At 33.6% G+C, this 27814-nt stretch overlaps 1 protein-coding gene across 2 annotated transcripts in view; it reads left to right on the top strand.

The window, feature by feature from the left end:
* Positions 1 to 24057, top strand: part of LOC129940645 (delta-1-pyrroline-5-carboxylate synthase) — a 49374-nt gene extending 25317 nt beyond the window's left edge. For both annotated transcript variants that reach the window (XM_056049037.1, XM_056049036.1), the window contains exons 3-12: positions 415 to 555; positions 788 to 895; positions 10158 to 10325; positions 10413 to 10601; positions 10704 to 10896; positions 11127 to 11368; positions 15601 to 15858; positions 15917 to 16142; positions 23347 to 23625; positions 23693 to 24057. In XM_056049037.1, the coding sequence (XP_055905012.1) occupies positions 415 to 555; positions 788 to 895; positions 10158 to 10325; positions 10413 to 10601; positions 10704 to 10896; positions 11127 to 11368; positions 15601 to 15858; positions 15917 to 16142; positions 23347 to 23625; positions 23693 to 23955 (2067 nt within the window). In that variant the 3' untranslated portion in view covers positions 23956 to 24057. The remainder of the gene's footprint in view (positions 1 to 414; positions 556 to 787; positions 896 to 10157; positions 10326 to 10412; positions 10602 to 10703; positions 10897 to 11126; positions 11369 to 15600; positions 15859 to 15916; positions 16143 to 23346; positions 23626 to 23692) is intronic.
* Positions 24058 to 27814: the final 3757 nt, after the last annotated feature.

Genomic DNA, 27814 nt, shown 5'->3' with positions numbered 1-27814 from the left:
GAAATGTAAATAGTTTTTCTCTTAGTGAGGAGAAAATTCATGAACTTAAAAAACAAAAGTTAGGTATGGTTAAAGTGGCTGTCAGTGAATTAAAGAATAAAACAAGCCAAATTAATTTTTTCGCGCAATTAATTAGTTTCTACTTCTTAGCATTAAGTTAAGCTTACTTTTAAGCTCATAGTTAGCGTAAGATCAGCAAAGTTAGAATAACGAAAGATCTCCAAAACAAATTATTGGTTTTAAATAACCTTTTGCTAAAACGACAACTCAGCTTTTAATATCAAATTATTCTCACATGAACACTCAATCTCATTGGAAATACATAGTTTTTACATTAACAAAAAAGGAAAACACAGATACAACTGTTAGATACGAATTCTGATTTATTCTTTTTTATTCTACTCTTTTATAAAGGTTGCTGAATGTCATTTGGAAGGACGAGAAGTAATGATGGTTACCAGCGGAGCTGTGGCATTTGGTAGTCAAAAGCTTGCACAAGAATTATTAATGTCTCTGTCAATGAGAGAGACTCTATCACCAAAGGATCACCATAATGTAAGTTCAGGTTTTAATACAAATTTATATGGAAAAAATGACAACAGAAAAATAGTAACTTAGATAATAATGAAAGAATGACGAGGAAAAAAAATATTCATCTATCTTACTATTCTCAAAATCTATCAAAAGGATAGTAGCTAAGAGTACAACACAAAGAAAAAAGAAAAAACTTGATTTTAATTTCGTCCTTATTTATTTTATTTTTTGATTTTCATTTGTGGCGCCACAGGAAGCTCCAGTTCTTTTGGAACCTAGAGCAGCAGCTGCTGTTGGACAATCGGGATTGATGTCCTTATATGATGCGATGTTTGCACAATATGGAGTTAAGATAGCTCAGGTTTGTTGTTGTTTTTATTGTTGTTGTTGCTCATGGTTTTAGATCCTTTTTATGGTGCTGTTGATATTGCTGATGTCGCCATTGGCAGTTGTTGTGGTTTTGGTTTCGGTTTTAGTTTCAGTTTCGCTTGATGTTGATTTTATTACTATTTGTTTTTATACTCGTATCAGTTAGAAGAATTGAAATAATGGTAAAAGTCAGCGAAATAGAAAGATTCGGATATGATTCTATATCCGGAAAGGTTTAAGCAGAAAAAAAGGATACAAAATAATAATGTGCTCCACATTAATAAATGACAGAATGGATAATAAATCGGAGGACCGAGATGATACTATTATATAGATGTAGGCATATAGTTTAGTTTTTAATAAAGATGAGTTATAAGCAGGGAATATATGAAGTTTTTTGGGTTTATATATTAATAATAAGTTGGATAAGGGTATACTTACTTAAAATAAGTAATATTAAAATTTTTGATTATGTAAGGGATTTATGGTTGATTCTTTAATAGAGACGGGTTTATGCTATATATGGACCTTTGTCAAAAATGTATATATTGATATTAATGATATGTGAGGTTATTTTATGATTTAGGAATTATTCTACTGAATATCAATTTTGAGATAAATTAAACTTTTTTGAGGAAATAAAGTAAAGTATACCGTAGGCCATTGACATTATAAAGGGTAACAAATTAAGTGGTAGACCCAAAATCCTTGTTTTCCGTAAAATAAGTACTTGCTTTTCTTGGAAATTTTAAAATGGTTGGTTTGTTAACTTTATGCGAATTCAAATTGCAAAACACTATCTTAAGTCTTACAGGATTTTCTCATTATCTCTTAAAACAACAATAAATTTGTTCTTGTACACTCTGGCGAATACTCACTTTTTTATAAATCGTTATTTTTGGTACCGTGGATGTTTCTTTGAAATTTAATGGGGTCACATTTTTCGGGGTAACTACTTCAATGATATTTCTTTTTTATAATAAAGTTTGAACCTTGACATTATTTGTGAAACCCTACATTTTTATTACCACCACGCTAATAGTTGCAAGCATCGATTGTTTTGAGGTAATTTTCGACCACTTTTTAACAGATTATTGGCAGTATCTCAGCCATAACTTTATGAATGTTGGTTTTTATGTGATCGAGAGTCAAAGGCTTATCTGCATAAGCACGGTTTTTCAAGTAGCCCCAAAAAAAAGACCAGCAGTGTCAAATCGCATGAACTTGGTGGCCAGTTGTATTTGTATTTTATTTATTTCAAAAATGGCTTGCAAGGTAGGACATGAGTCTTATAAAGTGTGTACATTCATTTTAGAATTCGAATAAAAATTATATACCTAAGACTTCTATTTACATATTTATATAAAGAAAAGGAAATTTAATATCAATTATTTGCCAAATAGTTGAAAAGTAAAAATTTAAATCTACTTATGCTTCTTATTAAGACTTTCTTATAGCGATGGGCAGAGAGTTCCCAAGGCGTAAAATATGAATACACAATTGACGCTCAGTATTTAGAAAATTGTATCGGGATAATATTAAAGCAAAGGACCTTTTTGAATGAGGGAAATTTAACTTACCGTATAAATAATCAGGTTGTTGTGTTTGGATGATTTCATGCAGGTAACTTAGAGAGCGAAAGTTTTTTAAGGTGTCTAGGCTACAACCAGAAATCCATGTGATTATAACGAGGTAAATTTTAAATATAGCGGGCAATATTGTTATTAGCAACATTCAATTTGCGACTAGTCACCCAGTCTAGTTTACAAAAGTGCTCACATCCATACAGCACAATTTTTAGTATAAGGTCCTTAGCAAGTAGCAGTTTAGTTTTGATTGGGATGAAATTTCGAGTGACTTGAAGAAGGCGGAGAATTCCATAGATTTTACCAATGGCACTATTAAGGTGATCATCCTAAGTGAGAGTGCGATTGAATACTATTCCAAGGTTTCTAGCAGTGCTAACATATTCAATGGTGTCGTCGTCAAGTTTCAAAAGGTTTTTACTCTAGAGATCAAAGTTTTTGGAATAGATGGGAAGGGATGTTGATTTGACAATGTAAAGGCGGAGATCGTTCTTTTGTTGATCACTGTAAAATGCGGAGCAGATCTTAGTTTATTAAAGCTACGGCATCATGCTTAACGCCAAACGTTCGACTTATCAGGAGCTGTACACAATCAGCATGAAGATGAATTAAACAATGTTAAGCAACTTGTGGTAACTCATTTATGTAAAGTGAGAAGAGTATTGGTCCAAGGATACATTACTGTGGCACTCCACTCGAAACATTGAGAACTGTGGACGACTATCCATTGGCCACTACGTGTTGTTGCCTTCCGCTAAGATACGAAAAAACAAGCTTACAGGACTCTAAAGAAAACCCAAATTTAATTTGCAGCCTTCTACAAAGAATTGAGTGGTTAACAGTATGAAAAGCCTTTGAATAATCTAACAGTGTTAGCAATGTAACATGGTCACTGTCCATTGCCATTCTTATTTCATCGGTTACAAAAAGTAAGGCTGCGCTTAGGTCGTAAACCAGACCAGAAGTAATGAAAACATCAGTTTCAAGAACTTAGGGTGCATTTGGTCCAGGCAAGTAGCATTAGATTTAATCGACATTATTGCCTCTACAATGTTTTCCTCTTGTATTCTTATAAAACTCAGAGTGCTTTTGATAGAAATTGGTTCCTCCTCAGTAAGGAAGCAACGTTTAAGGGCATGGACGTAAACTTTTTGTTGAGAGCATCACAATCGACGTCACCAACAGGCTTCTTAGATTGTTTGCCAAAACCGATTTCAAGTAGGTTTTTCCGTAACTTTTTTTGCTAGAAGTTTAAGAACCAAGTTTATTTATTTATAAAGTCTTTTTCCAGTTCTGACTATTACAACAACTTGATTACGCACTCTGCAAAACAATTTGTGGAAGTTTTTCAGTTTGTAACGTCTCCATTGACTGAAGGTGGCATCTCGTCGTGACATCAAAGCAGAGATATCGCTATTCAGCCAATTGATATCCCCACGAGGAGAAATTACGCGACCAGGGAATGTCTCTTGCAATTACCATATTCGCTAGAGCATAGGGCACCGTCTTGTTAAATCCACGTTTTATTTAATATCAAGCAAAAAGTTATCATATACCATACCACTCCAAATTGACAGTGACAATCGTTCCTTCGTCGTTTTCGAAGAAGTAAGGTACAATCACACCTTCTGAACAAAAAGCGCACCAAACATTGGCTTTTTGTTGATAATATGGCTTCGCTTTAAATGATTGGGATTTTTATAAATCCAAATACGACAATTTTGTTTATTTAAATACCACCGAGAAATGTGCTACGTCCTTGAAGAAAATTTTGGTCGAAGAACTCATTCGTAATATCAACGACGTTGTCAATGTCAGCTAGCTTCAATTGTTTTATGAGCTGGAATTTTTATATGGATTTAGTTGTAGATCCAAATCAAAAATACGCCAAAATGTGCCGTAAGACAGTCCTAATTACCGAGAACGAAGAGGAATCGAAACATTCGGGTCTTTGGCAACACTTTCACTTACTGGAACGATATTTTCAGTAGTACGAGCGAAACGATGATGCACAGGCCTGCAATCAATTCAGTCTCTTCAAATTCCTTTAAAATTTTTGCAGAATCACCATTTTTAACTTCCCATAGGAAGTTATTGTAATAGGTCCGATTTGTCAAATTGAAAATTTTGACATTTCTCGACGTTTCAAGGTCCCTAGAGTCGAAATAAAAGATTTTTAGAAAGATGTCTGTGCGTGCGTGTGTACGTACGTTCGTAAGTTCGTGTTCGTGACGTTTTTTTCGTCGTCCATAGCTCAAGAACCAGAAGAGATATCGACTTCAAATAAATTTTGTTATACAGATAATAAGGCAGAAAGATGCAGAAAGTGCTCTCAAGAGAATTGCGTGGGTGGTTTTTTTTACCATAGCAGTTTAAAAAAAAGGTGAACATTTTGGTTAACCCTAAATATCTTACGAACCAAAAACGCTAGAGACTTGAATGAAATTTTATATAATAAACTGTAACGTGATCTCAAAGAAGTATATTTTTTGAAAAAAATGTATCTAACGGTTTTTTTCTAAATCAAAAAAAAACTGAAAAAAAAATGTGTAACCTCCTAAAATTAACGACTAACATATGATTTCATCTCCAAAACAATTTGGAGCAACGTAGAATAATGTTTTTGAAATCTGATAAAATGTTGAGAAAAATCGAATTGACAGTTTTTTTTTATAAAAAATAAAAATCTAAAAAAAACATTACTCAAAGTTCGTAAAAATTAAATATCGATCCAAATATCTATTCAAAAACTTAAAATTTAGGCTTCAAGCTAATTTTATCTTATAAGAAATATTGTTTTCAGTATTTTGAAAAATGTTGAGAAAAATCGAATTAACAGTTTTTTTACAAAAAATAAAAACCTAAAAAAATTAATAAAAGTTGGTAAAAATTGATTTTCGATTCAAATATCTTTTCAAAACATTGAGATATTGGCTTTAATTTACTTTTATCTTTTAAAAAATATTGTTGTCAACATTCAGTAAAATTTTGAACAAAATCGAATTGACAGTTTTTTTATAAAAAATTAAAAACCGAACAAACAAAAGTTGGTAAAAAATGATTTTCGATTCAAATATCTTTTAAAAACTTTGAGATAATAGCTTCTTACTAATTTTTTCTTATAAAAAATAATGTTTTCAACATTATGACAAATTTTGAGAAAAATCGAATTGACAATTTTCTTACAAAAAATAAAAACCTACAAAGAAATGTATAAAAGTTGGTAAAAATTGATTTTCGACTTAAATATCTCTTTAAAAATTTTAAATAGTGGCTTCAATGTAATTTTATCTTATAAGAAATATTGTTTTCAACATTTGGTAAATTTTTTAAAAATATCGAATGGACAGTTTTTTACAAAAAATAAAACTCTAAAAAAAACGCAATGCTAAAAGTTGGTAAAAATTTACTTTCGACTCAAATAGCTTCTCAAAAATTAAAAAAATATTGGCGTCAAACTTATTTTATTTCACAGAAAATATTGTTTTCGATATTCAGTAATTTTTATATAAAAATCCCACAATCCGTTTTTTCATAAAAAAATAATATCTACAAAAAATTGAACGCAAATTTGGTAAAAATTGATACGAGTACGTATAGACAAACTTTTAAGCAAGACAAATCGACAGACGGGGTGGGACTTCAACTAAAAAAAATGGTTTAAGAACTAAGTTTAACAGTTGTCAAATTCTAGCCCTATACTTTTTAAACCGCAAAATGGATAACGCATTATAAATTATGTATATATTTATATAGTCAGCATTTCATTCGTAAAACATTTCAAACAAAAGGTTTTGATCAAACATGGCATAACAATGGTAGATAAGTCGAAAAAAATGGACCCTATCCTTTGTCCATCCCTAACCCTATCCATCCCATCCCTAATATTTTCCCTTGGCTTTAAAATAAACTGGAAGACTAGATTGTTCAATTACCCAATTTACAAAATATCTTCAGTTAAGAAACTAATGTAAGCTATAAAGTAACTTATGGGTTAAGTTATAACCTGGGTTAGAAAATAAACTAGGTTGGAAAATAAACTGCTTTACTGAATCATTTAGGAAAAGTGTGTTCAATAAAATTCTATGCAATGTCTTTATGTTTTAAATCGTTTTAACTCATCTTAAATCGTATTAATTGAAAAGGTTTTTCAATAAGTGGTTTTATTTAAAATAAGCCGCATCTATCACTTTTTATACTGTTCATCTTTTGATATTTGACAAGTAAAAACCACTCCAAAAATGATCGATATTCGCTCCAAAAATGCATACAAATTCCCTTGAAAAATGGTTACATTGCTACAGTGATAATTCAAAGAAGTAAAACTCTTTAAAGCTGTCATGAAGCATCTTCTCGCCCGTCAAAAGTGTTACTAGCGTAAAAATTTTGAGCTTTTCTATTGTTTAAGAACAACTAATAATATTTTCCCACTGTTGACAAAATCCCAAATTTGTTGAATAGTCGCCAGTCTTTGGAATAAGTTATTATTATATTTTAGATCTTAATGGTTTTGAAGTTCAAGGAAAACAAAAACTCAAGCCAGTCCAGCAACACTAACATCGTAATTTCACTAACTGGGTTTTTGAAGTTCATCAAAATTATGCGGATTTATACTGTTTAGGTTTGTGGGAACTAAATATTCGAAGGTAAGGCTGATGAAATTTTTACGGTTTTTTTTGACAAAATTCGAAGATATTGATGTAGATGACGCACGTTATAGCGAAACAATTAAAATTTATCTAGAGAACTTTCCTTAAGAGTGATATTTCTCAAAGACATGATTACAATATTGGACACAGAGATCATGTGATTCAACACGCTTATACTTTCTCTTTAAGGCCACATTAAGGACAAGGTCTATTCCAATGCTCTATAAAAGTTTGTAGGAATTTAAGATGTAATTCGTAAAGTAATCCACGATAATCAGCAGAAAGTAAGGAAATTGGTCATGAAAAACCTTTTATTATGTTTACTTCCTCAACATCCTTCCACTTCCTTACTTAAGGTGGCGCTACAGTCCTTTGTGAACTAGGGCCTCACCCAACAAGCTTCTCCATCTAGCTCTGTCCCTAGCTAGATACCTCCAGTTTCGCGCTCCTAGTTGGGTGAGGTCACTTTCCACTTGTGCGCGCTACCTGATCCGCGGTCTTTCTCTACTGCGCAGTCCTGTCGGTGTGGATTCGAAGACTTTCCGGGCCGGAGCATTGGCTTCCATGCGCTCAACATCCTTCGTTTTCTCTGAAAAAATACTCTTTTTAAGCACCAATATGAAACATCTTATTGGAAATTGATCAGTTCCTATTATTCAACTATTTCCTAGATAGTCACCTTAGTTCTATATTTCAATTTCACTTGAAAAGAAAAAGTTCTGAAATTCACTTTGCGATTTTCATGTGATTTGAATTCGACCAGAATAAACGGCAGTATTTTCACTCAAGGGAAATAAACCTAAACTTTTTATGTAACTCGCACTTGGTTCGTGAGAAGTTGCAGCTTCTACTTTGTAGTTGAGGGAACGTACAAAGCATTTAAAGTTATTTTTAGCCTATCAAAAGTCTTTTCCATAACATTTCGATTAAAACAATGTTCTTTTTAAAACTGACACCTTACCCGTGTTTTGTTGGAAAATTAATCAAGAATATAGTAGGATTTTACACGAATAACAAAAACAATATCCGCACTATGAATACTACCGATAAAAGTTAAAGTAGCATCTTACTACGGATTGGTTTTTGACATTTATACGAGTCTCGAATGGATTTTATGCGATTTCGTTCTTAAATGTTGGTACGATTGATATTGCATTTGTATCTCGATGGCTGTGTTCGTTGAGCATTTGGAATCATGTGTTTTCCATTGGGGAAAAAATCAATCTGTTACTGTTGATATAATACAGTTTTGTTAATGGAAATGGACTAACTGAGGTTATTTTGGTAGAGAAAGCAATAGAATAGTAATTAAGTTTTGCTATGTTTCCACCAAAGGTTTATCTCAATTAAGATAAAATAAATCATTTTGGTGTTTCCTTGGCACAAGAAGATTTAAAAATTATTAAGTTTGACAACACGTTCTATGTTGTATTTCGATGCAAGCGAGATAGTTTGATTCGTGTTAAACAACGAAGAACTGAATATTCAGCATCATATAAGAATATGCTTCCTACTCCATGTGCAATTTTTTTCTTTAATTTAATTAGCACAAAACTATATTTTGTGTACTCAAACATGTAAATAAACAGACCAAACCGATCCACGACCGGAATCGAGTCAAATTAAGCTCATTTCAACTCGATTCAGGTATATAAAGAATTGAGGTGAGCTTCAAGCTCGTTTTAACACCACATGTTAATGTAGTAGTCTACGAACAAACCCCCTTCTTGAAATTTTTATTTTATGTCAAAGCTGCAACTGTTAAATGAACTTTTTTTACAGAATCTTAATTTAAAGATGTTTTCTTTCCATTTCGTCTTGAAAGTTGTCCATTTTATTAGTTTTAGTTAGTTTTTTTGATGAAGTTAATTTTAACTTTTGATTTTCACATTTTTTTCTTTTATTTGTGTTTTTTTTTGTATTTATTATCCCGACAGGGTTTCTTTCAGTTGTACCAATTTTTAAATAAAAACATTTGGATACTTCCGATGGGTTTTCTTAGGTATTTCCTACTAGATACTATTTATAGAATGCCAATAAAAAAAACATGGGTATTTATGTTATGTGTCAGCTTTTTTAATTTCACTTGAAGTTAATTCGAAAAGTATTCGAAGTTATGAAATCGATAGAATAGTAGAACCCTGAATATAACTTCTCTCGATTTTCAATTTAAATTTCGATTTCATTTTACTCGATTTTGGGAAAGTAGCTCAATATTTTGTTCAAATAATTACTTTTAAAGTTTATTTAAACTTAATTGAAACGGACTATTTTAATCTTCGAAACAACTTAAAACTTCATTAAAGAATTACAAGTGAAACAGGAAAATCTTAAAAATTTGCCAAAGTCTTAAAAGATCCTATATATGTACATATGTATATATCCAACTTTTTGTCATTAATCTTAAATAAAACCATAGCACGTACTTTAATTTAGAATTCAGTTCTTGATAAGTTAGTTGTTTTCTTTGGAACTTTTGTAGTAGTTTCGTGAAAATGTTGCTTCTTCATTTCTTTTCTTTTGCACAACAAATTGTTCACCTTTTCTAAGAAGCAAGGAAACATCTCAAGCCCACAAAGCTCTCTCTTACTCTGAAGTCTGTATAAATCGATTCGAATGATGAACACCAGTAAGTAATAAGATCCCTCGTAAATTATAAGAAACCTATTGGGTGCATTAGACACACAAAGTAAAAAAGAAACGTAAAAAAGAAAATACCCAACGCATGAATAAGAAATGGTACTGCTGCTGCTGAAGCCGCATTGCATAGTAATGCACTTCCAATAAAGTTTCCTTCGTTTTTATCATGAAAAAAAGAACCTCCCTATAAGCCACACCAACTGTCTGCCTGGCACATCCGTATCCGCAAGCACTGCACATCCGTCGTAAATTCTCGCACCGCATAACCGAAAGAGCGGAGCAAAGAAGGACTCTCCGGAACGAAAAAAACAATGTTTTTATTTCATTTCGTTATCTTGTTTATTCATTTTTCCTTTCTACACACACACACATAAAATAGGTCCTTGTGACGAAACCAGATTTCTATAACGAAGAAACAAGGAATAATCTCTTCTGTACGCTTTCGGAATTGATTAGTTTGAACATCGTTCCAATTATTAATACAAACGATGCCGTATCCCCGCCAATGTTTATTAAGGATGATGATCTACCTGCAGGATCTAAGAAAGTAAGTGTTTCAGTCCTAAAAAACCCCATTCCACTAAGTAACAAGATTCTTTTTCTAATATTTTGTGTTCTGCTCCTGGATTTGTAGGGTATTGCTATAAAGGACAATGACAGCTTGGCAGCAATGCTAGCCGCAGAAGTGCAAGCTGATTTACTAATTTTGATGTCAGACGTCGACGGTATCTACAACAAGCCGCCATGGGAGGATGGTGCCAAGTTGATGCACACCTACACCTCCAACGATATGCGAAGCATTGAGTTTGGCAAAAAATCAAAGGTAAAACTTTTACCCTTCAACCAGAGCTCATCCTCGGAATAGTTGTTCTTTTTCTATGAGTAATATCATTAACATCATCATCGTCACTATCTTCGTCCACAGGTTGGAACTGGTGGCATGGATTCCAAAGTCAAGGCAGCTACCTGGGCTCTGGATCGTGGGGTTAGTGTTGTCATTTGCAACGGTATGCAAGAAAAGGCTATTAAAACGATAATTGCTGGCAGGAAGGTGGGTACGTTCTTCACCGAGTCCACCGAAGGATTTTCCACTCCTGTCGAAACTTTAGCTGAAAATGGTAAATAGTTTTATGGCTTATTTTTATGTCTGTTTTTATTGTGAATAAGTCTTTTTTGATATTAGTTTTAATTAAATGGAAATTTGTATAGTTTTTGGGATGATGAAGGTAGAAAATTTTCAGAATAGAATTATGGATGGGGATTTATAGTGGCACAGTCTCTATCTCTACGAGATTAAATTTATTGAAGGATGGGTTAATTAACAAAATTATGTTTGCTCAAATTTTAGCACGAACTGGTGGTCGTCAAATGCAAGCTCTATCTCCTGAAGAGCGGGCTAATGCTGTGAATACACTGGCTGATCTTTTGGTTGCGAAACAGGATTTCATTTTAAGTGCTAATGCATTAGATTTGGCAGAAGCTGAGAAGAGTGGACTGGCGAAGCCATTGATGTCACGCTTATCATTGAATTCGGGCAAGTTGAAGAATTTGGCAGTTGGATTGAAACAGATTGCTGATTCAAGTCACAAGGTTAGTAACTGTAGTTAAATTCATTATGCTTCATTATCTTGAGAATTTAGTTCAACGTTTTTAATTGCAATACGAAAAGTATTGCAGTAAGAAAAGGTATTAAATACTCGTACCTTTAAAATAATCCTTTTTTCCAGCAAATCATTGACCCTTTTTCATGGAAAGAATTATTGAATTGTTTAGTCAAAGGAAAATTATGTAGACGAAAAAGCTGTTCTTATCAGGTGGGCTTATAATTTGACGAACAAGGAATTTATAAATGTATATTGCAATTTTGTACTTAAGACTACAAGACCAGTAGGAATTTAATTAGTTAAAATAGGAACCAAAAATGTTAACAAGATTTGAGTTTGCCACTAATTCTAAGGTAAAGTGTAAGTGGAATCCTTTGAAATAACTCAATTCAATAGTTTTGGGTCAGTAAAATATGAAAACAACGATTTTTATTGCAATATTTCAAAATTAATGAAAACTTGCTTACTGCCAGTAAAAAGAAATTTAACCAATTTTAGGTCCTAAAATAGTGAATTAAACTTTCTCATTTCTTTAAAATTTTTGAAAGCATTTTATATAAACTCCGTTGCAGATCTCTAACTACCCAAGCATAGCACAGCACAGCTTCATACAAATTGAATCTACTGACAAGTTCTTTAAACTTGTCAAATATAACTTTTCACTGATCATACGAACTCATGAGACGTATCATCTCTCCTCCAAACAGATCCCCACAATTTTTCAACCTGGTGCAACAAAAATTGCTTAGAACTCAACTTTTCGGTTTAACGCATTGTCACGTCAACGTCATTATTATCTTCATAATCATCCCATACATGAAGTAGAAAACTTAAGGGATCTCAGCCTATCATCTGATCGTGAACTGAAATATCTATTTCACCTTGACGAACTGACTCACATGGTCAACTCTGCATTAGGTTTTATTAAAAGATGGTCTTAAGAATTTTCTAACCGTTACGTAACCTGATCGCTTGTCATGACGCTTGTCCGACCTCTGTTTGAATATGCGTCGCAGATTTGGTCTCCATATCAAGAATAGAAAACATCCAACGAGGATTTATTCGTTTTGCACTTCAATACTTTCCATGGGAAAATCCTTTGATCTTACCGAATTATCATGATCGGCTCCATCTGTTTAACCTCTACTCATTACAGGAATGGAGGGAGTTTGCTGAAATAATGTTCATACATCAGCTTCTCTCTGGTTCAGTTGACTGCTACTCTCTCTATTATTCTATTTCTTTTAGCACTAACACCAGTAACCTAGCCTCCTCGTCCTCATAGCTTGAATTAAATGAAATAAATGGGAGTTAAGCACCCACTAAAATTTATTGAAAATACAAGTTTTTGAACATTTCACATTCATTCTATTTTCAAACCTTGCTTACACAAAACTATTTCGCTAATAAGTCCAAAATAACTTTTATTTTCAACTCTGGTAGTTTTCTTCAAAAGTTCTGAGTAAGATTTTTGACGTCAGGTTTATGTTACATTTTGTTGAACATTTCCACCACAATTCAATGCATATTTCTTTTAATAAAAAGCTATTGCTAGCCTATTTTGATACCACATAAATCTAGAGATTTTGTTCTTAACTCAGTTAAACCAATTGAAGCTTCCTACTAAACTTAAAAGACTTTTCATACATGTGTGCTTCCTTAGTAAGGTTCTGCGAACTATTACATCCGTCAAGTTCTTCTTGTTGTACATATGGCCTCCACTTATCCTAAGCGAAGTAGTGAATTAATTCTAGAGATATATCACAGCACTCTCCAACTCGACGGCAGTCGCGCTTATTTCTGCTCGAAAGTTCTTCAAGTATTTCTAGGCCGGCTGATTTATCTTTATTAATGTGAAAGCGGATTCCACTGCATCACTTGGTCCTCAATACACCAATGAACCAGTTGAATTTTTGAAGCGTATAAACAAACCTTTCAACATTCATCATCAAATTAAAAAGCTTAGGAATTTCGGACTTGTGTTCACATGAAGCTCGAGTCATTTCCGCCACATTAAGAGACAATACTGCCAAGTTATTGGAAATCTTTAACCATCTTTACCGGTTGTCAAAATATATTGACAAGAATTCCTAAGAAAGTTCTAAGGATCATCTTTTCAGTTCTCAGCAAGTTGTTGTACATCCCACGATTTCTACATTTCTCTTCACCCTCGTTGTCATTTGAAGAAATCCATTATAATATTGAGAAAGTAAGCTTACAGAATCCTTGTAGTCTATGTCTAGGTCTTTGAGTTGGGATTGCAGATTCCATTGAATTCCCGTATTTCCATTCAAAAAGCTGCATTTTATACGTTACTTATCACAAACAGGAACAGTATTGGTGAGAGTATACAGCCTTGCTTTACTCCACTTTGAATTTCAAATGTACAAACTATTATTTTTTGAAAGAACTTGATATTCAACATTTTGTTCGATGATGATCCTCAAGGTGTTAATGTGATCTGGAAAATCCTAATTATTCAGCTGCAAGTATGGCTTAGAGGTGATTAGATGAAACAATTTGCTTTAGAAAAACTTAACTTAGACATTCGTGGTAAAATGGTGATGTTCTACCGTTTTTGGCGAATTAATAAGCTACAGTAAAGTGTCATCCCCATTAAATATGAAGACAATTATGGACTGTTTGGGAGTTTGTCGAGAGACAGAGTCCAAAGATTTAATAGCACCGTGACTATCTAAAAATTACCAATATCGTTACTCGGACACTTTGTTGTAGCTTTTAGGTAAATAGCAGTACCTGCAAACTTTGTGAATCTGTCGAAGTTCATTCCATTTTCCAAGGCAATTAACCATATCACACATCACCATACAGGAAAATCAGCTTCTTTGAAAGTCTCTTACAACGTTATCCACATGGGCAATCACTCTGAAACAGATCACTTCAAATTCTATTTACTACCGGATTGCTCTAAGTGTTTATAAATTATTGGTAGAATATAGATTAGATGAAGCATTTATCCGTTTTTGGTCAAATTGTCAGATCTTTCATATTCGTCAATGTCAAAGTGCCCTGGGACCCACGGAGAGTAGTAAGATTGTGAAAAGAAAGATATTTCCCTTCTTCAATGACCGATATTTTTTCTGCTTGAAAGACACAGTAGTAGGGGAGGATTATTTGAGAAGATACCAGCCCTTACTCGTTTATCCGTTCATTGTCCCTTAAAATGTATCAAAATCCAAAATTACAATATGGCTACTTTTACTTTCAGCTATCTTCTAAATCTTAATTAAGTTTACGTTTTCAAGTACAAAGAATTCAAAAAAAGGTAATTCTTATTTTATTAGTTAGGCAAGGAATCAAATTTAAAAAAAAAAACATAATTAATTGCTTAATATTTAGAAAATAAACTAAAAATTTTAGGTTTACAATTTTGCCTCAAAGGTTTTAAGCCTCAACTGGTTGAATTAGGTTTCAAACTTTGCGTCAGGGGTTTTAACCATCAACTGTTTGAAGAATTTTTCATAAAGAATTCTTCCAAAAGCGATAATAAAACAAAAATGTGAATTCACAGACTTTAAACAATTGATACGGGAGTAAATTTGTACCTTGCAATTAACGTGCAGCTGCACACAAGTTTCAAAACAAGTGTAATATTCTTAAGTGACTAACAATATAAGTGAGCTGATGGCTCCAATAATTTATTGGAATAAAACTTACTTTCTACTTCACAAGTCTCGTATCAACTAAAAAAAACTTTCGCAGAAAAACTTTTGGTCAGTTTATCCAACATATAAATAAAGAAGGAAAATAAAAGAAAAATAAAGCGTATAAAGGTGGAAAACTTTAATATATTTCCTATGTTCTTTTGTATCTGGAATCATCTCAACACGTATCTCAAATTCATAAGATTACAACAAAATTATAAACAAAATAAAACAAAACGTAATCAGTAATCACTGTGATGGATTTCTTTCCTTTTATCAGTGAATTATTTTGTTTTTGTCTATTTTCTTTTTTTTGTTTTGTTAAATCTTATTTATTTTATCAACTAATCGAAACTTTTCCAATCAAAAAGTGATATTCCAAAGCTTCCTCTCTCCACCCACCTGCTCAACTTTCAGGTTATGTTTGATTTTCGCTTCCTTTTCTTTAGGGGAAATTTAATTTTGAAGGTTTATTTTTACCTATTAAAAAAAGAAGTTTTGAACTTCCGTTTTATTTCAAGAAATTTATTTATTTTAATATATCTATTTACAGAATGTTGGTCGTGTTTTGAGACGAACAAAATTAGCCAACAACTTGGAACTTACACAAGTCACAGTGCCAATTGGTGTACTTTTAGTTATTTTCGAATCACGTCCAGATTCATTGCCACAAGTTGCAGCCTTGGCAATGGCATCAGCTAATGGTTTGTTATTGAAGGGTGGCAAGGAAGCAGCTAATAGTAATAAGGCACTGATGGAATTGGTCAGGGAGTCATTGGCAACAGTTGGTGCTGAGAAAGCAGTTTCTTTAGTAAGTTATTGGATGAATTAATGGGAAATAGTATTTTAAATGGAATTTGTCTTTAAAGGTTTCCACACGAGAGGAAATTAGTGACTTACTTTCAATGGAAGATCATATTGATCTTATTATTCCAAGAGGTTCATCGGAATTGGTGCGTAATATTCAAGAACAATCAGTTCACATTCCAGTATTGGGACACGCTGAAGGTGTTTGTCACGTTTACATTGACAAAGAAGCCGATTTGAATAAGGCTTTGAAAATTGCAAGGGATGCCAAGTGCGATTATCCAGCAGGTAATTTTTCATTTTGTTTCTCTATACATATATAAATATCTAGGTAATTATATATTAGTACCCGTGGCATGATGGCTAGTGCGTTGGACCGTCATGTTAGAGGGCTTGGGTTCGATCCCTGCCTATGCCATCTAAGGTTCTTTTCACGGGAACTGTTTCATGCGAGAATTCTTGTCATGAAAAAAGCTTTCTCAAATTCGGGTTCGACTGTAAAAACTGTAGGTCCCCTATATCACTGACAATAGTACTCGCACACAGGAATGGTTGAGAGTTGTAAGTCACTAAGCCCTAGTTTTCATCGGACTGTTGTGCTTTCCAATTTATTAACATGTTTTTGAGCAAAATAAGTTTGCCATTAGTATGTTTGAGATCTAAATTGTTGGTACTCCAGATAATTTAGATATTTTAAAAACGTACCGAAATGGCTGAATTTTGATGAACAGCTGTATTTGTGTGTCCTTAACACTCTTTAAAAAGTCCCTATATAAAACACAGTTGCTGAAACTACACATTTTTGTTATTTTATACAGAGAAGATTGGGGAACAAATTGGTCGAAATGTAATCCGTTTCGCCAAAAAAATATTTTAAAATGGGGTGAGTGCAAAGATAGTCTTTGTTATGCCTGGAAAAATATTTTTACTAGAATCCAAATAGCAGGGTTTTTACGCTAGGGAAACACTGTCATCTTAAATATTTTGTTAAGATTCTATTTAATACATAAAATGATATATTATTGATAAGTTTTCACCAATTATCTAGAGTTGTAGGTAGCGGTCTTAACTTATTATTTTTAGAGATGGAGGTAGGAAAAGTTAAACTTTTTTTTGGAGTAATCCTCATAAACTATTTCTAAAACGTTTTTAAATCATGTTTTAGAAATAGTTTATAAGATGATCTCAATATCATAAAAAGTTCAGAAAGTATCGCCACTGTTCACTTTTTAGCAACTGAATATCAGACATATGTGTAAATTTAGACCTCTTACTTCTGAAGTTAATAATAAAAATAAAATTGGCGAATGTTTCCTTAAATTCGAATTTTAAACATTGCCTCAAAAATTTAAACACACATTCTTGGTTTTAGATTTTGGCGTTTCGAGATTTTTTCCATTCGAGATTTTTGTTTTCGAGATCTTCATATTCGAGATTTTTACTTTCTAGATAATTAGTTTCTAGATATCGTGGTTTCAGGACAAAAGATAATTTATGAACATAAGTAAAGATGGCACTGTGGAACCAGCTATACTGCCTATCAATAGGAAGGTTATTCCTAAAGATATTTCTTGGTCTGAAAATTGATCAGCGATTTTAAGACCTTGAAAGCGTCACACACAAAGCGGTTAGTTCCCGATTACGGGACAAGACTAACATGCTCCTGTAATTTCCTAATAATATTCAGTCACTAGGTAGTTTTTAATTAATTATATGAACTGCTGGGGAATTTTGTAGGATATTTGTGATACATTAATTGATGTCCAAATTGTGCACTTAGAAAAGCAAAGTGTAAATTATAGTTAATTAGAAATGAACTTAACAATATAAAAAGAGGCGATTGTAATACTACCCACCCGAATCAATGACTTTGAAACGGCTGCCGACGATTTCTAAGAAAGGTATCAATTCGATAACAAAAAAGTTTTGAGTTTATTATTTACCTTCTAAATAATGAAGATTGAACTTCCATAAGACGTTTGCCAACATCTGTGAGTTTTCAAGTCTTAACGGAGCTAAGACTTTTCGTCGGAATATTCACCACAGTAATATATGTAGGTAGTGTGACTTTGGAGACTTTCACGACATTTTTCAACCAACTCTCAGCAAATATTTTTAGGGATTGCAAAGAAATTGTCTCTTCTGGTTGGTTAAAATGAAATTGAACTAGGATTGTAGTAGTTTCTAACAAAACAGAGATGCCAAATTCTGTATAAATATAAGCTATATCTTACCTAGCTGTTAAAGTTAGACTCTAGTTCAATAAGAGTTGGGTTAAAGATGTAACGATAAATTTGCCCCAATATCTTTCTTTATTCTCGAGGTACTTGAGTCAAAAACAATGTTGTATCCGTTTTTAGTTGTAGTTTGTAGATTTGTAGTCCTATTTGAATGAATTCGCTAAACAGATGTATAGTTATACAGTGCATAAGGATTTATGTAGGCTCTATGTAACTTTACGAAAATGCCCATTTATAAAAAAATCTGCTATACGTTTTAGTTATACAATGCTAATGTCAAAAAGAGTACCTAAATGGAGCAATCTATTACATTTATCTGTCTATCAAATCAGCTGTTTGTCATAACAAATAAAAAATATAAATATTTGTGTAATGGGTGGAAGAAGAGGCTATAAAAGCATCTTTCCACCGCGTTACGATTAGCTATATGAGATCCGTTCGAGGATTCAAATCGGGGGTAGAGGATATTAGTACAAGGGTACCCACAATCCCAAAGCAGTCGACCATCGAACTCCCCATCATCAAATCTTTGTTTAATTCGGCTTTCCCTAATAATGTCAATGTCATTAATATGCGTCGCATACTACTTAGTAGTACGTAGTACTCTTTTCGGTTTATATAGTACTGCTCTGGTGTGCCACTTACTTATGGGCTCCTTATGTGGGTACAGTCAATGGCCCCATCAACTTAGAAACTTCCATATTTGATAGAGCTTGTTCATAGTTCTTGTTGCTGGTCCGAAAAAGAAGAAAGAAGTTTTTTTTTTATCGAACAGGGGTTTTTTGGTAGCTAATGCTCTTGCCACTCGCTTACAAATTTGGCAAAGCGTAGGTTGGCTAAATCCGTATATGTCCGCTCCATCGTCTTGAATCTATAAAGAAATCATAAAAGGTACAAATTTACATTAATACAAAATCAAATTAGTGTAAAAATTAGCACAAACTTACCTCGTTCCGTCCCCAATATCTTATTGCAGCCATTACTTGGATATCTTTTGGTATGTGTCCTCCTCTATTGTCGCTGCTGAGGTTCGAACGGATAATTAGAATTATTTTTATAATATGCTCTTATTAAAATCTATAGTTTTTTTAATTCTTCGTTTCTTAGGTTAATTGTGTTGAAACTTTTTTATAAACTTTCCGCCTTCTTGAAGTTGTTAAAACGCGCTTAAAATTATTAAAAACCTTAATAAACGAGACAAACTGGAAAGGCATTATTTTTTTCTTTTTAATTTCAATAATGGAGAACAATCGAAATGACCTTTACAAAATAATAATAATAAAAATTTCCTTATGTAAGCTCTATTCAACCTCAAAACGGGTTTAGCATATTATGGGATTATGTTACCTTGCATAAGTTTTATAAATAAAATTTTGGCGTTTAGAGGCATTAAAGAGATTATATAGCTTTATGTAGGCTCTATACAGCGTTTTTAAATGAGACTGTTTATGTTATTTTTTCGTTTTAAGATTTGGATTTTTCAAAAAAAAAAAACTAAAAATTAAAGTCATGATGAAATAAGTTTGATTTTAATTTCTGTCTTCTTAATTAGATGTTGATAAATAGATAGACAACTTACGCGAATCGTCTTGGATTGTTAAAGGATACCTCTTCAGAAAACTAGGAGTGATACCATCTGATTTGATTCGTTACATATGAAAGTTAACGCATCAATCATAGGGGGATTCATGTAACCCTCTGGTAGCACCAATCTTACAGCAAGCTGAGCGAAAAGCTTATTTTTTGTTGTTAAACATAAGTGTCATTGAATTTAAGCTTTGGGACTGAGGTTAAGTGCTTCTTACATTTTCTTCAAAACTAAGATAGGTAAATTTGAACATCCTCGTGGGACATTGTAGTTTTGTTTTGCCATCACTTTTGGTCGGGCAGGAATTGCTTACTTACTTAAAGTGGTGCTTCAGCGTACCTGATGGGTCTCAACCACGCCAAGTTGGTTGGTTTCACACCTGAGTCGCGGCCTTCCTCTACTATACCTCGCTCTACATGCCCCTGCCATGAAAGTCGTTGGACTTATATTTAACCAAGTCAGTGTCGCTGTACTATCCGTTAAGTTCGTCCTTGTATCTTCTCCTACACTCTCCATCTATGTAGATGGGACCCGAATAGGTTTTTACTCGAAGCATCCTAACACGCTCTCATCTTTTTTTGGCAGGTGCCAAGCGTCAGTGCCATAAATAAAAACGGGATGATGAGTGCGTTATAAATAGTGATATAAGATATTCTAAAGCGCACTTCAGCGCTGGTGTCGTTGTCTGAATTAATAAGTTTGCCTAGGTAGACAGAGTCCTTAACTACCTCAAAGTTCATGCTGATGCTTTGTTCAAGAAGTTGTCGTTCATTGACCTTTTTTGATGAAAGCATAAACTTGTTTTTTTCCTCATTGATCACTAAACCTATCTTCTCCGCTTCCTCCGCAATGCTCAAAAACGATCCACTGACTTCACGCTTCGATTTTCCCATTATGTCAATATTAATTGCGTTTTTTTTATCAAAATCTTAAAGCTTTCAAAAGTTCTAGACAAAAATTCTTAAAAAACTGCTGTAAATTTCAAAAACTTAAAAAAAAACATCGTACTGGCCCTATGCGGATGCTGTAAGTTAATCTATTATCTTATGACTACTGCCTTTTGGCCTACTTAAAACTACTTAAAAACTAGAACAGCTACAGTAACGTTTTTTTTTTTGTGTTTTTTTTGCCTCCCTGACTGTCCTTAACCTAATTCTTAAACCATGTAAGCCGGCCAAAACCAAACGCCCTAAACAAATTTAAATGACAGTCTCGATTGAATGAATGAAGCCACCAAAACTGGTTCTCCTGCTTCACCCTATCTCTTCGGTCCCTATCGGAAACAGTCCTACTGAACCGAAGGCATTCGGCTCCGTCCAGTGCTAGGGCGTCTCGACTGCAAAGGAGTCGCCTATTTGCAGTTTTAGGGTTGAAATGGTAGATTAGCGGAACCGCCTCCCTATTCTGAATCATCTCTTGATTGTCTTAATAAAGAAAAGCTTCGCGCAGAATGTTGCCACTTAAACGTGCACTTTCGTAGTACTCATTATTGGGGTAGTAAGCCCCAAAAATTAAGACATCGCTCTCGAAATGTGACCTCTACCAAACTTCAGCAAAATATTATATATTCTGTTTATGTTGGCTCTGTTGTGTAGAACAATCATTTGCGTATCCGAGTAATTGAATGGACCTTTGAATGATTATGCCTCTAGTGTTGACGGTTGAGTTTTGCACAGTTCTATTGAAGAAGTCGCATGACAATGCATCTACTTGTCTAAGACCTTTTTGACATCAAATGCATCGTTGAGATCTTTTCCGACCTTAACAGAGTAGCTTGCATTCTCCATCGTCATTCTGCACAAACGAATAAGTTTGACAGGGATGCCAAAATGAGACACTGCTCTCTAAAGCTCCTCCATAAAGATGGTGTAATACGTGGCCTTAAAATCGATAAAAAGATGGTGGGTATCGAATTGAAGTTAGTTTGTTTTTTCCAAGATGAGAATATTAGGTCAATTGTCAAATTTCATCGTTTGAAGCCACACTGAGTTACCAGTGTGAGGTTGTTGATAAACGGCTTCAGACGTTCCCATAGCTTTTAGATATCCTTATTACAGCTCAAGTTAAATAATGCAATTTTCTTTGTGTTGATTTCGCCGATATATTAAGACTTCCTTAAACAGTTTTTATATTTTGACATATTTATTCAAAGTTTTAAATCAATGGAAATTGTTTCACATTTTGGAAGTTCAAAATTCTGTATAATCTAATAATAGATGAAGGTAGTAGTTTATGGGTTTTGACAGAATTTAGATTTCGTCATTTGCATAAACTTAAAGTATTTTTGTCGTTTTTGTTAAAACCGGACTTAAAGATTTCTCATTGAATTACTACGGTATACTTTATCCTATTTTAGTGTGAACTTGAATTAAATATTTTACTGAAATTTCCAATAACTCGAATATTTTATATGAATATCTGTTTTTTTTAATCGCATTCTTTAAACTTTAGTTTCATATCCACTTGATAAATTTGAAAATCACTAAAGCAAAGAAATATCATCAATGAAATTCGAAGAGTATACAAATTTAAACCAATTAGTTTTCACTCAACTTAAGTTCAATAAAACTCATTCATGTACATATATATCCTTTAAAAAACCAACAAAAACTAAAAAGAATACTGCAATCCATATAAGTTTATCCTCTTCCGGTTTTTGCTTTCTTTAGAAAGTTAAAATTTTCTCATAAGAACAAGAACAAGAAGAAGAAAACTTAAACGTAATTAATTGCGCATACAACATATGTACGTACACATATACATATGTAGCATAAGCTCGTCCTTATATATACGACTGCAGCAATCTTAAATCGCAATCAGGAAACAGAAATTATTTTCTGTCGAGTGCCATGTCTTGGGTGCAGGCGTTGGAAGAGGGAGTGAAAGTGGAAGTGGGTTTTTCTGAAATCTCATATTGCAATTATTATTACTCATAAGACTTCAGTTTCAGACTTAAGTAGGTTTGTGTAACAAAACTACAGAAGTTTTTAACAGTGAAAGATGAGGAGCAGAGGAGTATTAAAGTTTTTACTAAGTCTCGGCACACTGATTTACAAACAGTTCTTCGAGGGTTTTGTTGTTATAAATGTTAATAAATAAGTCATGCAAACGTTATAATAAGAATTGTGTTGTACATACATAAATATATGGAATGCATTCAAGTATAAAATTAGGGAGGTATAATCTGTCAAAGATTCCTCAGAGCATTGCAAGAGAATTCTTCATGTGGGATAAGCTTACAAAAAAAAAACTAATCGTTCTGAAGAATAATGTGCTAATGGTTCAAAGAGAAAGTTTTGAGATATTTGTTGATGGCTTTTAAATAGGGTAAAAGATAAGTTTGATGGTAAAATATAGAAAATGCCTCATGGCATTCAAAAAATTGCGATATTTTCTTTAATTTTGATTCGAATTATCTTTTAATATGCGTATAAATACTAAATTGTTGTCTACTGCAAAAAGATGTGGCCCTAAAACATACTCCTGTGGAACACCAAATATTTTATGAAATAATAGGGAACTCTCGTGTGACTTTAGTATTTCAATCAATACTTTACTACTGCTACTATTCTGGTTCTTAATCCTCCCTTATTCTCAAAACTTTGTGTTACTTATATATTATAAGCTTTTATTTAATCATTATTTCGTTTCTTTTTTTTTTAAGCATGCAATGCCATGGAAACTCTTTTGATTCACGAGGACCTCATGCACGGAACTATTTTCACTGACGTCTGCAACATGCTGAAACGAGAGGGAGTGAAAATCTACTCCGGACCAAGACTTAGCCAACAACTTACCTTCGGTCCACCGGCCGCCAAGAGTTTGAGACACGAATATGGAGCTCTGGAATGTTGCATTGAAATAGTTAAGGACTTAGATGATGCCATTCATCATATTCACACCTTCGGAAGTAGCCATACCGATGTTATTGTTACTGAAGATGGTAAAGTTTAAAACTTATATTAATTTTAAAATATTTACAAACATTTTTTGCTTTTTCTTTTTAAAAGAGAGTGCCGCTGGTAAATTCTTGTCATCTGTTGACAGTGCTTGTGTCTTCCATAATGCCAGTTCAAGATTCGCCGATGGATTCCGATTTGGATTGGGTGCTGAAGTTGGTATTTCGACAGCAAGAATTCATGCACGTGGCCCAGTTGGGGTTGAGGGATTGTTGACAACAAAATGGATTCTTAAGGGTAGTGATCATGCAGCAGCTGATTTTGCTGAAGGTGGTGATCGTGTTTGGTTGCACGAGAATTTGCCAATTTCTTAGGCAAAATACTCAGAAGCTCTTAGGTACTTTTTTTCTGTTTAATGGGGACCAATTTTTGTTTTTTGAAATAAATGAGATATTATATTTAGTTCTTTAAAATTATATGTTTCTTTTAATGAATACATAACTTAAATAATACCATCATCTTCGTTTACTTCACTTTTTTACTTTAATAATTGTTGGTTACTGAGGCGTATATAGAATCTTTTTTTCTTTTACTACAAAATATTCCTAAATTGTTGACATCAAAAAATCATTAATATAATACAAATTATAAACTTAATGTTCATAATGTTCATAATGTTTCTTTAAGTATAAACACTCACAATTTATGAGATCAACTAAAATTTTAGTTTTTGAACATGAAAGTCGTAAATTCTTCCTTTAAGCAAGGTTAAATAAATGATTCCTTTTGGCACTTATTTTTGTGAGTGAGATTTGGTCATTCCGAATCAATAATTCAGCCTATCACTTTAATAATGGAAAATATGAACAATGTTCTGACAAATCTCAAATTTTGTTTCAAAAAAGTTCAACATTTATATCCATGTACTACTTAAAGTGTATCACACATTTGTGGTTTTAAATTCTTTTTTTCTTCAGTTTTTCCTCAAGTAGGTAATACCTTCATAAATTTCCATTATATATAGATTTAAGTGTGCCTACATTTTATGGTATGTTTTCTGTTTTAAGATATGGAAGAGATTACAAGAAACACGATTGTACAGGGTGACTTATTTGATACCAAGAACCCATTTTTGAGTACTTAAAAAAATAGTTTGGAAATGTTTACCCACTCTACTGAGTTCGATCTCAAGAAAGTTTCATGTTTTCAGGATTGAAATACAAAATTCATGTTTATGGATTTTTCTAAGTCTTCACAAGTATAAATTTTTTTTCTGGTATTTAACGTTTTTGCGTATATATTTTATATCAGAGACTATGAGGATTAGCATCTATAAGCGATAGACATAGAATTTGTGAAATCTTCAAATATTAAATACCTTTATCTCGAAAACCTGAACCAACTATTAAATTGACTGTAATTTTGTACATCACTTGTAAAAAGAGCGTCTAATGACCATCCGCATCAAGTCCATATTTGGCAACACAAGTGTAATACGTGCACACGCCGTCACACAGAAAAAGGATGACAACATCAAGGATATGTTCTTCGAGCTCTTGGACAAAGCATATACCTACAATATTAAAAACACCAAACCACAACAATTCCGATTGCGGCTTCAGGCTCATCGTACGCGTTTTCCACATTTCAACACCCACAAAGAAACTTGGAGTTCTCCAGATCAATCTACCGTCAATTGACAATATTGCGATCGAAGCTAGACACGCTCCCGGCATTATGGATGTCTAAACTTTCCGAGAAACTAACATGGACTCGGACCACTACCTCGTTGTAGCCAGAGTTGCACTTCTTGTTTCCAGACCCAAAACAAAACAGGTAGTTGCTGGGAGAAGATACAACATCGAACGGCTACAATCAAAAGAGATTGCCAAATCCTACTGGGACCAAGTTAAAAGTAACCTATCTCGAAATTCTATGCCGCCAACACAAAGCATCGAGGACCAGTGCAACATTGTCAAGATGCAATCAGAGAAGTCGCTTCTGACTTGCTGGGTTTCAAGCAGCCACCAACAAGGAACCCCTGGTTTGATGGGGAATGTCGGCAGGCAAGCTGTATAGAGCCATGTCTAGTTTTGGCATTCCAGCCAAAGTTGTCCGTTGCTCCATAAAGATTGTCAAAAAAGTTTTTAAACAATGGGCACTGTCATTCGATTTCTTAAACAACGTCATTGAAAGAAAAGTACAGAGCTCCGACGACGTCAACACTAGATGTATTATCTCTCAAAAGTCTATCCAATTACAAGCATAAGCTGATGACATTGACATAATCGGAAGAATTCAGCGTGATGTCAATGGAGCTTTTGCGAGTTTTAAGGCAGAGGTGGTAAAAATGGATTTAACGGTGAAACAAAAAACAAAGTACAGCATGTACTTCGTCGTCAAGAAAGGACTTACAACACCGACGTCTATGTCAAAACGTCACCATAGACAGACGTTACTTTGAGGTAGTCAAGGACTTCGTCTGCCTAGGCTCCGTAGAAAACAACAACAGCGCTGAGATCAATCGAGGAATTAATCTTGCTAACCGCTGTTTCTTTTAGCTTTAAAAGCAATTGAGTAGCAAAGCCCTCTATCAAGGGACCAAAGAGTCGCCGTATAAGGCCCTCATTATCCACATGCTGCTTTACGGATGATGTGAGGATGAAAGCACCTTGGGTCGTTTCGAGAGAAAAGTTCTTTACGTGATCGACGACAGTCGCGTAAGCATGGAAGGTCAGTGCAGTATAATATGGTAGGATTGGCTGTACAGCGACTCAGCCAGAATACTAGAAGTCTTACGACCGAGATGGCTGGACACATAGAGCGGAAAGTCTTCCAATCTACGCCCACAGTACAGCGCATCAGAGGTAGACTGCCATCAGGTGGCGAGGATAAGTTAAAAGTGGCGTCACTCAATTTGGAGTGCGCAACTGGCGACATCCAGCAAAGGACCGAGCTAGATGAAGACGTTTGTTGGTCGAGGGCCTAGTTCACATTGGACTGAAAAGCCACCTTAAGTAAGTTAATAAATTAAAGATATTTTATTTCATTATTGTTAAATGTTTTTTAAAGTTTAATATAAAAAATAAGGTTTTGTTATTCCTTCATGTGAAGTTTTGAGAAAACATTTCTATTACAATGGCTAACGATAACGATTTACTTTACATGAATCACCCTGTATAATTTTTTATGCGGGAAAAAGCTGAATCAAAACCAGGATGGCAAAGATATAATTTAAGAGCTTATAGGCAAAAGGACTTTTGGCTGAATGCCAGATTTATGCACATCTTAGACAAATCGTACCACAAGCGGAAGTATTTCAAATTTTAACAAAAAAGTTCCCTATAGGAACATAATATATGAAAAGATATATGTAAGATGTTCTTTCTAAAAACAGTTTTTGTATGCTATGAATTTCTTTTCACGTACTTTATGAACTGTGGAAAAATAAGTTTGAATGGATTTTGGCAAGAAATATGTATATATTTAATTATCACGCTTTAAAAATTTTGATTTGATAAGGAAAAAGAAATGGATACAAAATACACATTGTTTTGAGGAGTTTTTTAAATTTAAAAAATGATTGCGTAAAATTTCCTGTACTTGGAATTACGAGTATTTTGTGTTTCGATTAGTAATATACGAGGTATACAAAGGGACAGTTTAAAGTATGAGATTGGTTTTCCATTCTTTTTTGGTAGTTTTCAAAATTCTGACTTTTAAGATTTTAGAAAAAGAAATTCAAACAAGAACAATTTTCTTGTTAGTCCTGAGTTTAATAGATTCAAAATCAAATCAAATTGGGTGGCGCAACAGTCCGTTGTGAACCAGGGCCTAGTGACTTACAACTCTCAACCATTCCTGTGTGCGAGTACTGTTGTCAGGAATGGAAGGGACCTACAATTTAAGGCCGGATCCGAACGGCTAGTTTGAGAAAGCACTTTTTCATGACAAGAATTACTCTTGAAGGATTTGTCAATTCCTCGCAAGAGGCAGTACCCGCGAAAATTAATTTTTTTTTTTTTTTTAAATTAAGGTGGCACAGGCAGGGATTGAACCCAAGACCCCTTGCATGACAGTCCAACGCACTAACCATCATGCCACGGGTACTGAGTTTAATAGATTGGTTGGTTTTAATTAAAAATTTTAACATTTATCGGCGTTTCAAGGTTTTTAGAATCTTAATCAATGGTTTTATGAGAAATTTCTGGGTGTTATCGTCCATATCTCTAA

Source organism: Eupeodes corollae, chromosome 1 (assembly GCF_945859685.1).
Source record: "Eupeodes corollae chromosome 1, idEupCoro1.1, whole genome shotgun sequence".
Classification (NCBI taxonomy): Eukaryota; Metazoa; Arthropoda; class Insecta; order Diptera; family Syrphidae; genus Eupeodes; species Eupeodes corollae.
The sequence above is the reverse complement of the archived record's forward strand: the minus strand, read 5'-3'. Positions and strand labels throughout refer to the sequence as shown.